The 16,365-nt window shown below is 43.0% G+C and overlaps 1 protein-coding gene across 2 annotated transcripts in view; it reads left to right on the forward strand.

Annotated features, from left to right (window-relative positions):
- The window catches only part of RASA3 (RAS p21 protein activator 3), a 178,657-nt gene that overhangs the window by 60,772 nt on the left and 101,520 nt on the right, over positions 1 to 16,365 (forward strand). The window contains exon 2 of one of the 2 annotated variants that reach the window (XM_084844550.1): positions 2,005 to 2,122. In XM_084844550.1, the coding sequence (XP_084700676.1) occupies positions 2,005 to 2,122 (118 nt within the window). Of the gene's footprint in view, positions 1 to 2,004; positions 2,123 to 9,387; positions 11,737 to 16,365 lie in introns of those variants that run through there. The other variant, XM_084844549.1, reaches the window with a different exon arrangement.

Genomic DNA, 16,365 nt, shown 5'->3' on the forward strand with positions numbered 1-16,365 from the left:
TGAGCACTTGCATGTCAGTGTGTGTTGCTGCTGCTATTATTTATTGTTTTTGTTATTAAATTTATTAATTTATTTAAGGAATTTATACCCTGCTTCTCCTCTCCAAAAAAAGGGGGTCGCTCAAAGCTGCTTACACAGTATAAAAAGTATAATGCTATCACTAACCCACTGGTCTTGACAGAGAGATTTGTAGAGTGCAAAGTTCTCTAGAGTTCACTTGCTTAACTGTTACTTAGATTTCATTCATCATCTTTTCCTGAGTTGCAGGAACTCAACTCAATTTGCAACCAACTTATTTGGTTGCAAATAAGATTTGGTTCTTCACACTTCCTCTGGTGTCTTATCAGGGAAGAGTGTTCAGGGCTTCATGTCACCTGATGATAATCTCTCTGCACCGCAGAAGCACAAATTAAAACATAGAGATGGCATCCTCAGAGGAGCAGCTTCTCCTTGAGAGAAAAGGTTGAAGGGGACAGGTTATCTCTTAGAAAAAAAAAAAAGGTTTCTGACTTCTGTTCTAAACTGATTAGAGGACCCTTCTGATGTTATCGTTGTAGCATGGGAGCTGCTGCAGTGTGACTCCTGCTTGTGCTGCGGTGGTAATGCCAGCAGCCCTGGGCCATGTGGGAGGAGTCCATGTTGTCACAAATTCTCATACTGCTGTTTCCCATGGCCTCTTGCACCATTTTCTGGAGGGGTTGGTGCTGGTATGTGAAGGAGCTGGACTGTAGATTTTCCCACATTCAAAGGAGCTGTGATGCAGCAGCGCCCACACTGCAGAACTTCAGGGGTGGGCAACTGGCAGCCCTAGGGCCACATGTGGCCCTCAGTGTAATTTCATACGGTCCTCAACCTAATTCCAATAGCAATCTGTGTGCAATCACTTCAGACCTCTGGCAAGAGCGATCTGTCCCTTCCCTGGCAGCCCACAGGTGGGAAGGATGACGGGAGAAGAAAGAAGGGCGTGGCAGAAGGAGAGAGAAATGGGTGGGAGCAGAAAGCAAAAGGGTTGACTAATCCCCTTTTCACTCTGCCCCTTCCCACCACTGCCCTCAGCCCCATCCACTGCTGACATGCGGCCCTCGCCATACTATTCCTGAGGGAATGCAGCCCTGGACAGAAAAAAAGGTTGCCCGCCCCTGTCAAAAGAAAAGAGTCATGATAGTCTAGTGCTTCTGTTTTGTTGCTTTATTTTTAGATAATATCTGTTCTTACAAAAAAGAGACGATCAGAGCTTTGCCACTTGTGTGCTGCCTTTGTTCACAGTACTTATAGAGCTATAAAAGTACTGAGCAACATTCTAGTTATATTACCTGGAGCTTTTGTGTGCAGATGATTTAATATATGGGATGAAGCCTCCACCACCCAAATGCCTGGTCATCTGGAGGCCCCATTGGCTTACTTCCCCCATGTCTTTTATTTTTCTATTTTGAGGGAGAGAAGCTATGCAAACAGGGCCTCTGTGTGATCAGATGGAGGCTGCAGCTCATATGTTGTGTCATCTGGGTCATGCACGAGAAGGGATCGCAGCACCCATCAACTATGCTAATGGATGAACTGGGTCAGATATGGGATGTTTATGTGTTACTGTATTATACCATATGCATTTGTAGTACTCCCACCAATGAAGTTTCCTTTCATGGGTTTTAGACAGAAGAAGAACCTTTCCTTGAGGCTGAAATCCTATATTCATTACCTGGGTAGCCCACTGAATTTAATGGGACTTGCATCTGAGTAGCCATGTATAGGATCGCTCTGTAAAATCTGTATTATAATTCCTCAAATGAACTACAGTGTAGTACACCACTGGGCATTTGAAATGCGTATTCCAATGGGAGCAAAGGTCCGAGAAGCACTTTGATACATTCAATAAAAAACATCATCTCTATGGGATGAGCTCTACCCAGCTTTCCCGAGTGAGAAAACAGTTCCAATGTTTATCCATGCACTGTTTGACTTCTAATACATTTCTCATTTTAATTTCTTCGCTCTTTTTGTCTCTAGGAGAAGCTAAAAACCTTCCTACATATCCAGGCCCAAGCAAGATGAGGGATTGCTACTGTACTGTAAACCTGGACCAGGAAGAAGTTTTCAGGACCAAAATAGTGGAGAAATCTCTGTGGTAAAACATTTTTGAATTGAAGTATTCCAGCAGCTTTATATTTTTAAAAATGTATTCAGGTATTTATGTCCCACTCTTGAAGACAAAAGCCTTCACAAAGCAGCTTACAATTCGTTGTTAATTCGTTCAGTCGCTTCTGACTCTTCGTGACTTCATGGACCAGCCCACGCCAGAGCTTCCTGTCGGCCGTTGCCACCCCCAGCTCCCCCAAGGTTGAGTCCGTCACCTCCAGAATATCAGCCATCCGTCTTGCCCTTGGTCAGCCCGTCTTCCTTTTGCCTGCCACTTTCCCTAGCATCAGCATTCTCCAGGGTATCCTGTCTTCTCATGATGTGGCCAAAGTACTTCAGTTTTGCCTTTAATATCCTTCCCTCAAGTAAGCAGTCTGGCTTGATTTCCTGGAGTATGGACTGGTTTGATCTCCTTGCAGTCCAAGGCACTCTCAGAATTGTCCATAAATACCAGCTAGAAATGGTAACATTCAATAAAATCAAGAACTCAGTTAAAAACATGTTTTTTATGCATGTTTAGACAGAAAAAAGTCCTACGACTCCCAGCATTCCCCAGCTGGCATCCCCCAGTATAAACATGCATAGGATTGCACCCTTACCATACCCAAAACTAATCATAATGGGAGGGCACCATGGGAATGATAGAAGTTGCACTCCAACACATCTGGCGGGCACCAGGTTGGGGAAGGCTGCTTTAAAATCATGTCTCCTATGCCTCAGTGAACAGTTCCATTCATCTCTACTGATGCTGTGTAAGTGAGAGCTGGTGAATGTGGGCCACATGGCAAAAACAGCAGTAGTCTTGATCCAGAAAGCTCTCAAGGTTCGTTATTCCAGTTTCTCCATGCCTTGCCCTGCTCAGGGCTTTAGACATTAGATCCACAGTTCCTATATCACATGAGGAGTGAACAGCGAATAGATCTTAATGATATAGGGCAGGATACAAATGTTTTAAATAAAAAATAAGAAATAATAGTGCCTTCTAGGTTTCTGAACTGCAGGAAACTCCAAAGTAGTCCAGCACTATTCTTCTGCAGGATATGTTGGTAGGAGGCTTAATTTTAAGTTGAGACAAAAGCCTCATGACATCTGCCATGTTAGCCAGGAATAGCAAACGGATGACGGCTGAAAGCAGAGCTCTGGCTGCCCCCTGCCATGGTGTGCCTCACTTGACAGAGGAATGGAGATTATTACCAAATTCTGATGATGCTATTTTCATCGTTTCTCCGTGTGTACGCACATCTTCCTTGCTTACCCACATCCTCAACAACAGTGACGAGTTCATATTTTAGGTCCTGGCTCTTCTCTGCAATCTATTCTCCTTCTTTCAAAATGTTTTAAGTGGTTTGTTCAACCAAAGCAGCCAGCACATGATCCTTTTTAGCTTGGTCCTTGTTTTGTTTTTGTTTTTTTACCAGATGGGTCTGTTGTATGTGGCATTGAGGGAGTTGCGCTCGACCCCATGACAGTGGTGCTGTGGTGTCCTGCTATGTTCTGTTCTGGCTTCCATGATTTTTAATACCCATTCAAAGGTTCTGGGAGACTTCGGGGGATTTGGCATGAGGTGACAGCAGTATGCTGATGACACCTAGTTCTGTTTCTCCCTCTCGTATGAATCAGGTGAGGCCATGCAGATGCTGGATCGGTAACTGGAGGCAGTAACAGATTGGGATGTGGGCTGATAGACTGAATCCCAACAAGAGCTGGTATGGTGTAGTGGTTAGTGTGTTGGACTGGGACTTGGAAGACCTGAGTTCAAGCCCCCATTCTGCCATGAAGCTCACTGGGTGACTGTGGGCCACTGACTCTCAGCCTAAACTACCTCACAGGGCTGTTGTGAGGATAAAATGGAGAGGAGGATTATGTATGCTGCCATGGGCTCCTTGGACAAAAGGTAGGATATAAATGTAACAAATAAATATAATAAGACCGAGGTCCTTTAGGTGGATGGTTCTCAGATCTGGAAACTAGGTAGATGGCCTGGTCCCCTGAAAGAGCAGGTGCATAGTTTGGGGCCTTAATTCAGCTTTGTCACTGGAAGCCCAGGTAGCCTCAGTAGCACAGAGTACTACTGCCCAGCTTCAGCTAGTACACCACCAGTTCCTGAACAGAGATAGCTTAGCCACAGTGACTCATGGTCTGGTATTTGGGTTATTGTAATGCATTTGACATGGGGCTGCTCATGAAGATGGGCCCCAGCATATCAAGGAATGCCTCTCCCTGTATCAGCAATGTGCAAGCGATCTCCTTGGACACCCTTCCCACAATGCCTGGCTCTGAGAAAGTTTCCTCTCAGAGCCAAGCATTTGGGCCTCGCCAGCTCTCTGAAAAGCCATGGCCGGCGCCTTTTACTGGTGCCTCACAGATGTTTTGGACATCAACTCCCATCAGCCCCAGCCAGCATTGTCAGTGGTCAGGTGCTGGGAGCTGTAGTCAAAAACATCTGATCTGGAAGGCACAGGTTAAGGGAGAATTTGTATTTGAATTGGACCTTAGGGTATTTGCCGATTAATCTACTTTTTCAGTTTGAACACTATTGAGTTTCTTTATCAGGGCTTTCTGCAACTTTGCTTATGACTATAGAGTCTATACTAGCCTGCAATGGACAAGGAAAGAAATCCCATTGAAATGGATGGGGCTTATTTCCAAGTAAGCATGCCTGGGATGTGGGAGTAAGGTTGCAGTCCTGAGGACACTTATTTGGAAAGTTCTATTGAAATCCATGAGACTTCCAAGTAAATGTATTTGGGTTTTTTTAACTGTCACTTGAATCTGTCTCTCTTGCTCAGAACATGAAGCTGCTTGGATAGTGTTTTTACATTCCAAAGATAATTGAAATGGCTCATGGGGGTTTATTGTCTTCAGTGATGTCACTTTGCTGGACTAATCCAATAACCCTTTCCTATTGAGAAAATAAGTCCTTTGAGGGTGGAGGGAAGAAGGAAAATGCTATTTTTAGGCTTTCCTATAAAATTCAAGTGGTGTGCTGAGGTTTCTCTGCAATCAGATGGCTACTGTGTTTACGTGGAGCAAAACCCCACGTAGCTCCAAGATGTGACCAGGGAATGTTTCCTGTCTCCCAGCACCCAGCATCATGTCTTTCTCCATAGCATACCTGGGAGTAAGACCCACAGAACAGAGTGAGATTTTCTTCCAAGAAAACATGCGTTGGAGTACACTGTAAGGGCTTTTGCACACATCTTTATGTACCATAGACAGAAGTTCTTACCAACATGTCTGCTCTTAACGACCTACCCATGGCCCCTGTTAATGGCGTTTCGTGCAGGTTTCACCTGAGCCCCGTCTCTGATAGCCTTGCATTTGTACTGCTGATTTTCCTCTCTCAGTGTCTGGCCCACCCACTGTTCCTTTACCTCTAACTCCCCAGCCTAATCTATAAACCACGTGGACCCCCTCTGCTTACATAGGGGCACCCTGCAATTGGAGAGGAGCCATAGCTCAGTGGTAGAGCACCTGCTTTGCATGCAGAAGGTCACAGGTTTGATCCCCGGCATCCCCAGATAAGGCTGGAAAAACTCCTCTGCCTGAAACCCCGGAGAGCCCCTGCTGCCAGTCAGTGTCAGCAATACCGAGGACCAATGGTCTAATTCGGTATAAGGCAGCACCCTATTCCTACATTTCTGCCATGCATTCTGTCCTTCTGAGCTCCCTGTGAGTCAAGACATGGGAGCAGGGAGAGAGACTGGGGCAGAGGCACAGGCAAAGGGAGCAGGCTTGTACCTTTTGAACTGCCCCTTCTTTGAACTTCACAGGACTGCACTTGATTTTTTTTTAATGTCCACACGTGACTGCCAAGTCAGAATTTGAACAGCGGACAACTGAATGCAACTTTGGCTGACCCACTTTCTAAGAATGAACATTTTTATTTTTCCACCCCGTCCCTGCTTGAAAAGGAAAGGATGATGAAGGTTGTCTGTCGTTATTTGCAGAAACTGCTGAAATGGATTTAGGCTATCATTAAGTGTAGTTATGTCCTACTGATTTCTTCAGGACTTAATTGCACACAGTTGCACACAGGATTACAATCTCATTGAGTTCAATAAAAGGTCTCTGCAAGGTGTAGTAAGAGGGAGCAGCCAAGATATAGAGATTTACTTTTCCTCTTGGCCACTGGGTTCTTATGATCAATAATATATATTTAAAAATAATTGTTTCCCCAAATCCCTTTCTTATCATCCCCTGCATCTCCATCCCAAATGCAACAAAGAATAAATCTGTACAATCACATTTATTCACATCTTTGTTACCTTTGTCTCCTTCCTCCCTCTGTTCTCTTTCCATTGTCAATTGTTGGACTGTAAGCTCCTTGCGGTGGAGACATGTTCCCAGCCCCCTTTAAATTATGCTTGTAAGCACCATGTACATTGATGATGGGGTGCAAATAACAGTTAACAGCTGGGCAAGACTTTTGTGGCCTGACGACCTGCATACTTGGTCGCAGTAATTTTCCATGGCACCAACAAAACCATGTGATCCATTGCTGTCTTCATAGCTAACATTGTAAGTTGGTCATGAGCATAAATTCCTGTTCTACTCCAAAGCTTTAACCAATTATTTAGAAGATAGTGCGGAATACCATCTTCAAGTAGACATGTTTTAACCTTGAGAGATAACCAAAAAAAATGCATTTGTTCATCAATTCCTTTCAGAACTTTGTGGTCATGAGTCGTGACTGAGCGGTGATGGTTTCTTAATATCACACTTCATTGGGGCAGATTATACACATTTAGGCATTCCTCACTCAGTCAGAACCAATGTTTTAATGCTCCAAATTCTGTTACGTATTCCATTAAATGTTAAAAGTTTGAAGCCAATTATTGACCTCTCCTTGCTGTTCATAGCTCCATGAGGGAATTCCAAGCTATAGTTTGCAGCCCTTTCTCACTCTTTCGAAGGATCTTCTCAATTCCACCCAAGACCCTTAAAAAGTGGAGATGAGAGAATGCCTGTATCACTACATCTACACTGCTCCTTCATGGATTCTGAAGCATATGGTGGAATTGGCACCAGGTTGTCCTTATTCAGCCTGTTGCAGCTTGGAAGAGAGCTATGATACAGGCTCTACCTGCATGTGAGGTTGTCTCACTGTGTGAATTTCTGGGGGATGTAAGAGCCTTGTGTGCTTGTGCTACTCAGCTGGACAAGGAGGAGAGAAATCAGCCAAAAAATTCCTGAGGGGAAAGGGAGGAACTGAAGGAGAGGGATGCAGACATACTTGTGAGGGCGGGAAAGGAGGGAGAGTGGAAAAAGGTACCAGATGAGGCTACAGAGAGACCTTGGGGACACAGAGAGAGAAAGGAGGTAACATGAGACCTGTTGGGGTGGGGAAATGGCAAAAAGGGCATTACAGATGGGATATTGACCTGAAGTGGTTCAGAGAGAAAGGGAAAAGAATAACAGTTTATTTGAGTGGAATAAGTTAAGGAGGTAGGGCCATCAGAAAAAGGAGTTCCTGGAGACCTGCTATGGAGAAAAGAACAGAGAGAATCTACTGTTGAATGCCTGTTGCAGGAGATCTTTGACTGAGTTTCCTGACATCTTAATTTTATTTAAAGGCCCCAAACGTGATCAGAGCAGCGGCACAGGAGGAGGAGAAGGCTTATATCCTTTTCCACTTATCATTTCCCCCAATCTGAATCACTCCCCACACCTGTTGTTTGCCCAACTACCCTGAGAATGGGCAAAATAGAAGAGACTAGGTTAAAATTGTGACCCAACATGCCTTTCCATGGCAAATCTAGTGATATAGCCCCTTGAGTTAAGAGAATGTAAAATTGGCCCCTCAGAGTGATTTGAGTGATTGTTTTTAGTGGGGGCTAAAAAGGGGTAGGAAAACTTCCATTGACACCAATTGAGATTTCCTCCCCTCTTTTTTAGCCCTGTTGGGGATGAGAGAAAGCGGCTGGGTGGGAAGTTTTAAACCTCCCATATCTGCATGTGGTGATCCCAGTCTGGATTGGGGCTCCACATGCTTACTTCAAGGTTTTAAAAGACGGTGAGGATCAGCTACACACTATGTAGAATCATAGAATAGTAGGTTTGAAAGGGGCCTACAAGGCCATCGAGTCCAACCCCCTGCTCAATGCAGGAAATACAATGCATGCATGTATTTAATGTAGCATCAAGTTTAGCCCTAAAACATCAAAAATTCCAGGATGCACTCTTTTGATATTTTTACTAGGGATGGAGTAAGCATTTGAAGCAAGGGCACTTGGAAGTGCAAGCATCCCTGTTCAAATGACTGCTGGCAGCAAGCATCAAGGAGAGCGCAGCCCCCTTTGAGGAGTCTCGCTACCTCAGTTCTGCTCAGAGCCCACCTGGGCCAGTCCTCATTCCCGCAAGGCTGTGCTATGCTAGCCACTTTCTGTCCCCTGAGATAATGGATGCCGACATTGCTGTCAGTGCCCATGACCACAGGTGGAAACATGCGCAGCTCCAGAAAATGTGATTAGTTGGGAGGCAAAAAGCAACCCATTGCTGAAGACTGTCTTGTCCCAAGGGTCTTTAACAAGAACACTTTTTGGCAGTGTTCTGCAAAATACCGCTGCAGGTTCACATCTACCTATTGAAGACAAATGGAGGCACTGCATTGATTGTACTAGGTAGACTTAAAACTGCTGCATGGCATAAAAGGGCTGATTGGCAGGGGGGTGCAAGAAACCCACCAAGACTCTCTTGTCCCAAGGGTCTTCAGTCTTTGGGGCTTTGTGAGTGCTTGGGAATAAATGCTCACAAAAACATGTTTGAATCAAACACGGGGATGATCGTGCACCCGTAATTCTGACAGTACGCTCACACATGCACAGAGTTTGAAAAGAGGATGGTTTAAGGAATTAGCATGTGTTGATTTATTGTGCAGTAGTGTATGAAAGCCAACATGTAATGGCAGAGATATATTCAGACATGGACATTTGTATGTGACCTCTACCCGATTCGCACCCACCTTAGAAACATAAAACAATGAGGCATGAAACATAAAACTTTATGAACATAAGTTGGTACATCATTGGCGGCCTCAAATGAGCTATGCCAGCTAATGCTGGGTCAAATTGGTTTTGGTTAATATGTTTTATGTATTTACTTGCATACTGAGAATAAGGTCACTTGCCTAAAGCCACATTGGCTTAAATTGTTTCTCTTGTATCATCATCATCTTAACCTTTTAAAGAATCTAAAATATAACTTTTAAAAATGACATAGATTTACAATTTAAAAAAGACCCAAGACAGAAGGAAGAGGTGAGGTAAAAATGAGAAAGAGAGGTTTGTTAGATGCTAAGTTGAAAACAAAAGCAGAAATTGAGCAAGTAACATGAAAATTTAAACTTAGTATTTAAAGTTTCTATTGGTAGTATTTAAATTAATGGTATAACATTAAAAAGAAGTATTGCCATAGCATTCTGTGTGCATCATTTTGGATCCTTTCTTCCTTTCTTACCTTAAAAAGCCCAAGCATGTTAGCAGAGTGCTCCCGAGTAAGGCCCACCACCACCTGGACATGATGTTTGCTCATGGGGTGAAAGGCCAAAAATATCTTCTGACAGCAGCCACTTTTACTTTTATGGCGGTGCCACCAGAGTGCCCTCTGACTAAGAGGGTCTTGAGGGTGGTGGTGGAGGGGATGCTTGAAGGGGAGGCTCATTTCAGACCCATTGAACTGGCTGGATGCATCTTTTGATCAGCATTCCTAACTGGAGCCACTAATTATTATATGCAGCTACCTGGAACTGGATTGAGTCATACAAGTCTCATAGATACTTGAGTTGCACAAGTACCTTTTCCACAGACATGTTCAGTTTCTTTATATTTGCATTTAACTAATGCTATGATGTAAACTCCTGTCTTGAGTTTGTCCAGAAAGATGAACCAAGCGTTTCTTAAACATTGTGGATCAGCCAAAGGATGTACTGTAAAATTATCTATGGCATATTTAATGACTCTGTTTCTGAATACATTTAAAGTTCATATGCAAGAGATTCAGTTTGGGATATTCCATTATTAGTCACTGCATATTATTTACTCATTGTATCCTAAAGGGGAATAGTGCAATCAATACAAATCAAGACAGCATTTGTAATCTTGCAGCACTGAGAATTAGATGCAGTGTTTTACAGCTCACCAAATCATTATTGTCATCTGAGAGACTGAATGATGTAGATGCAAAAACATTTCAAGTGTTATTAAAGCTTTAAGTTCTGAAACTTTTGGTTAAATTCATCCCAAGGTAGCACAAGAAGCCACTTAACTGAGAATAATTCCATAGCCTTCAGCAAGAAGGTAATGGTTTGTGGGCTTTACCCTTAATTGCTAAAATTCATTATATTTCAGAACTAGAAGATTAAACTCTGAGGCATTTGCAGTTAAAGAATGCAGACTGTTATACCCATGTATTTAATCATTTTCTATCCTCACACCTGGCTAATATTTCTATTATGCTTGATCATAATTTTTTTAAGTACATACAAAACAGAAAAATTAAACTGATATACAAATATGTATCATCACTCCTAGTCTGAATTCAAGTAAAGTATTGATTTTTTTACATTTAGGCTGCAATGCAATCCTGTACAAAAAAACGTAATGGGTATTACTTACAATGGGTACTTATAACGCATCATGAGTTCTCCCATATAAACCTGCCTGTGATGTATGATTTTCATCAGAGTTCCTGTTATATGTATCACCACCAAGAGAAGTTAGATTGGTGGGCCTTTTCTGTGACAGCACCCTAATAATGGAACTCCCGCCCTAAGGAAGTTGGATTGGCACCATCTTTGCCTAACTTTAGGCGGGCTGTAAAGTCTGTTTTATTTAGACTGGGTTTTGATGGGTTTTAAAGCTTTATTCTGTGCTCTGGATGTTTTGGAGATGTCTTGCCCTGTTTTTTGATTACAACTTATTTAAAAATATGTATATATTACATAAAATGGACAGGCATGGGCGAATTTAATTCAGGTGACCATCATATCTACTATTGTGGGCATGAATCCCTTAGAAGAAATGGAGTAGCACTCATAGTCAACAAAAGGGTGGGAAAAGCAGTACTGGGGTACAATCTTAAAAATGATAGAATGATCTCAGTACGAATCCAAGGCAAACCATTCAACATCACAGTAATTCAAGTCTATGCCCCAACCACTGAGGCCGAAGAAGCTGAGGTTGATCGGTTCTATGAAGACCTACAACACCTTATAGAACTAACACCAAAAAAAGATGTCCTCTTCATCATAGGGGATTGGAATGCTAAAGTAGGAAGTCAAGAAATCACCGGGATAACAGGCAGGCATGGCCTTGGTGTACAAAATGAAGCAGGACAAAAGCTAATAGAGTTTTGCCAAGAGAACATGCTGATCATAGCAAACACTCTTTTCCAACAGCACAAGAGGCGACTCTACACATGGACGTCACCAGATGGTCAATATCGAAATCAGATTGATTATGTCCTTTGCAGCCAAAGATGGAGAAGCTCCATACAGTCAGTCAAAACAAGACCTGGAGCTGACTGTGGCTCAGATCATGAGCTGCTTCTTGCAAAATTTCGGCTTAAATTGAAGAACGTCGGGAAAACCACTAAACCGTTCAGGTATGACCTAAATCATATCCCTGATGAATATACAGTGGAGGTGAGGAATAGATTTCAGGGATTAGACCTGATAGACAAGAGTTCCTGAGGAACTATGGACGGAGGTCCGTAACATTGTTCAGGAGGCAGCAACGAAATCCGTCCCAAAGAAAAAGAAATGCAAGAAAGCCAAGTGGCTGTCTGATGAGGCTTTACAAGTAGCTCACGAAAGAAGGGAAGCGAAAAAAGGGAGAAAGGGGAAGATATACCCAACTGAATGCAGAGTTCCAGAGAATAGCAAGGAGAGACAAGAAGGCCTTCTTAAATGAACAATGCAAAGAAATAGAGGAAAACAACAGAATGGGAAAGACTAGAGATCTCTTCAAGAAAATTGGAGATCTCAAGGGAACGTTTTGTGCAAAGACGGGCATGATAAAGGACAAAGTAGGCAGGGACCTAACAGAAGCAGATGAGATTAAGAAGAGGTGGCAAGAATACACAGAAGAACTATACAGGAAAGATCTGAATGTCCCTGATAGCCATGATAGTGCGGTCACTGAACTTGAGCCCGACATCCTCGAGAGTGAAGTCAAGTGGGCCTTAGGAAGCATTAGTAACAACAAAGCTAGCGGAGATGACAGTATTCCAGCCGAGCTATTTAAAATCCTAAAAGATGATGCTGTTAAAGTGCTGCATTCAATATGCCAACAAATCTGGAACACTCAACAGTGGCCAGAAGACTGGAAAAGGTCAGTTTACATTCCAATTCCAAAGAAGGGCAACGCCAAAGAGTGTTCAAACTACCGCACCATTGCGCTCATTTCACATGCCAGCAAGGTGATGCTCAAAATCCTACAAGCTAGGCTTCAGCAGTATGCGAACCAAGAACTACCGGAAGTACAAGCTGGGTTTAGAAGAGGCAGAGGAACTAGAGATCAAATCGCCAACATTCGCTGCATCATGGAGAAAGCAAGAGAATTCCAGAAAAACGTCTATTTCTGCTTCATTGACTACGCTAAAGCCTTTGATTGTGTGGATCACAACAAACTGTGGCAAATTCTTAAAGTGATGGGAGTACCAGACCACCTTACCCGTCTCCTGAGAAACCTGTACGAGGGTCAAGAAGCAACAGTAAGAACCAGACATGGAACAACCGAGTGGTTCAAAACTGGGAAAGGAGTACGACAAGGCTGCATATTGTCACCCTGCTTATTTAACTTATATGCAGAGTACATCATGAGAAATGCCGGGTTGGATGAATCAGAGGTCGGAATTAAGATTGCCGGGAGAATTATCAACAACCTCCGATATGCAGACGATACCACCCTAATGGCAGAAAGCGAAGAGGATCTCAAGAGCCTCTTGTTGAGGGTGAAAGTGGAGAGTGCAAAAGCTGGTCTGAAACTCAACATTAAAAAAACTAAGATCATGTCATCTGGCCCTATCACTTCCTGGCATATAGAAGGGGAAGAAATGGAAGCAGTGACAGATTTTACTTTCTTGGGCTCCAAGATCACCGCAGACGGTGACTGTAGCCATGAAATTAAAAGACGCTTGCTCCTTGGGAGGAAAGCTATGGCAAACCTAGACAGCATAGTAAGAAGCAGAGACATCACCTTGCCGACAAAGGTCCGTCTAATCAAAGCTATGGTTTTCCCAGTAGTAATGTATGGCTGTGAGAGCTGGACTATAAGGAAGGCTGAGCGCCGAAGAATTGATGCTTTCGAACTGTGGTGCTGGAGAAGACTCTTGTGAGTCCCTTGGACTGCAAGGAGGTCAAATCAGTCCATCCTAAAGGAAATCAACCCTGAGTGCTCATTGGAAGGACAGATAATGAAGCTGAAGCTCCAATATTTTGGCCACCTAATGCGAAGAGAAAACTCCCTGGAAAAGACCCTGATGCTGGGAAAGACTGAAGGCAAAAGGAGAAGGGGACGGCAGAGGATGAGATGGCTAGATAGCATCACTGATGCAATGAATATGAACTTGAGCACGCTCCGGGAGAGAGCGCAGGACAGGAAGGCCTGGCGTGCTATGGTCCATGGGGTCACGAAGAGTCGGACACGACTGAACGACTGAACAACAACAACAAATATATTACATATAGGGCCCTTTTGGGCACAGAGCCAATTTATACATATTTTAATGAATAAGTACTTCTAGATAGGTTTTCTATGCTTCTAAGGTCTCCAAACCCCTCACTTCTTTAGAACTTCAGTTCCATCCTTGCCAGTCTCTCTGTTGCACTCTCTCTCTCTCTCTATATATATATATATGTGTGTGTGTGTGTGTGTGTGTGTGCGCGCGCACACACACACACATGCGCACACACAACACACACTCACATTTTTGTGTTGCCTTAGTGGAAAGTGCTTGTGCACAAGGAGAGACTCCATTTTCACCAATTCCCCGCCCTCAATCCATGTAAAGTCCTGGTCTACCCTAAAAGCTTGCTCCTGGTGGTTCCACATGGACCCATGGCCCTGTTGGAGTCCACCAGGAAAAGAGCCTTCAGCATGGTGGCCCCCTTCCTGTGGAATTCCCTGCCTTTGGAGGTCAAGCAGGTGCCAATGTTATGTTGCTTTCGGCGCATCCTGAAGGCATTGTTATTTCTAGAGGCCTTCCCTGAGTGACCAGCTGTGGTTTATTACGTTCAGAATCTGTTCTTTTAAAATGTTTTAATGGTGGGGTTTTATTCTTTTATCTTGTTGTTTACCACTCTGAAATCTTTGATGTGGAGCAGTACATAAATATTGTAAAAATGAATGAATGAATGAATGAATGAATGCCTGGTTCTGAGGATTGTGGTACCCTTTAGGACACAATTAGACATGCCACTGAGGGCTACATGTAGGTAGGAATGTCAGAGAAGTCCACAGTGGAATCAAATGTGTTCAGATTTCTATGAATCTGAACTATGGACTCCACAGCAGACTGGCTTTTCCTGAATCACATAGATTCTGCAGACTTGTGGACTGGTTTCTTTACTTTCTGGAATTTTACGAAATTTAGTTGTAGAAAAATACGTAAAATAAGAAACCACCGGCCAAAATTGCGCATTTCCCCCATAGACTAAAGCATGAAAATGCGCACTGGGGGGATTTGCACATTTTCGCAAGTGTGAATTCTCACAGGTGTGAATTTGTGCAAACGTGGGAAATTGGGGGGGGGAATTCCATCAATGAATGGCCGATGGAATGAAAGGTGCCTGAGAATCTGTGAATCACAGACGGAATGGATTTTACAGATCCGTATATCCCTACAGGTAGGTAGAGGGGTCTACCAAAATCAGGTGTCCCAGCCTGCACAAGTGGAAGTGCGTTCCACTACAGCCAAGCCACCATTGGATACAACCCATTATTATTTTAAAGAATTTGTCAGCCCCAACAAGCATTGGCATCCTTGAAATCTGGCTTTAAAGGCTTCATTTGGTTAGATTGCACCCAGTGAATTTTAAACAAGTATTATGTTTATGGTGCTATAATTTCTTTACAATTGTGACAGAGGATTTGACCATAGCTCAGTGGTAGAGCACCTGCTTTGAATAGAGCAGGTCCCAGGTTCAATCTCCAGGTAAGGCTTAGAAGGAATCCTGCCTGAATGCCTGGAGAGCCGCTGCCAGCCAGTGTCAACAATACTGGGCTAGATGGGCCAATGGTCTGACTCAGTATAAGGCAGCTTCCTACGTTCCTGTGAAAATTACCATCATTGTGAAGTCTGCAGAAATCTGGAAACCAGGGAAAAAACCTGTTGTGGCCCCATTTTGCCTTGCTCCAAGGTGTAACGCTTACAGGTTTAGGGATAACATGATTCAAACTTCTTGACTGTGGCCTGTGTTTGCTTAATATTTACGCTGCCTGTTGAGCAGTAGGATAGATTGGCAGTGCTTTAAACAACTGTGCTGAGGAGAATGACTGACACAGAGGATGGGTACTAGCTTGATTTAATTATTTTATGGTAGTTTACTCCAAAACAAAGAAAAACAAACTAAGTATCCTTGAAACATTCAAACATAAGAATTCAAACACAGCTTCGTATTCTTATCCCAGTTAAAAGACACATTTAAAATTCCTTAATTTTTCCTTTATATGATTTGTTTTGGAGTGCTTTATATGATAGGAATTTCATATTTCACAAGAAAATGTATGAAGGGTTTCCCCATGAGCTGACCATGTCAACATGTGTCTCCAAGCTGGTTTCCTGGAGGAGAGTTAATAAGGCGATTTTTCATAAAAGGACTGAGGGAGGAAGAGACTGTTTTCTTCAACATCTTCAGTAGAATTAGTTTAACTTGAAATAACATTCGCAGACTTGCTACAGCCATCACTGATTCATGATTTGGTTCCCTAGATGGGTTGTTAGCATTAGGGGCCTCAGAATGAAATCAGTGTCAGAATGTGTTAGCAGTAAAACATGATTAGCTATTTGTGGTCTTCCTTTGCATAATTATTTAACATTATAATTGGAGAATGAAGGAAACTGCAAGGGTTTTTGCCAAGAGTTAATCATTGTTCTCCTTCTTTCAGTTAGGGAAATTCATAAAAACACTAGTTTAAGCGTCTGAACTCAATTAAATGTGTTCAATCTTCTATCTATGTACCATAATCAAATAAGTTGAGATGTACATAGATCATTATGTTTATGATGTCC

The sequence above is a fragment of the Heloderma suspectum genome, chromosome 3, assembly GCF_057233095.1.
Source record: "Heloderma suspectum isolate Gila_16-S chromosome 3, 16-S_ref, whole genome shotgun sequence".
Lineage (NCBI taxonomy): Eukaryota > Metazoa > Chordata > Lepidosauria > Squamata > Helodermatidae > Heloderma > Heloderma suspectum.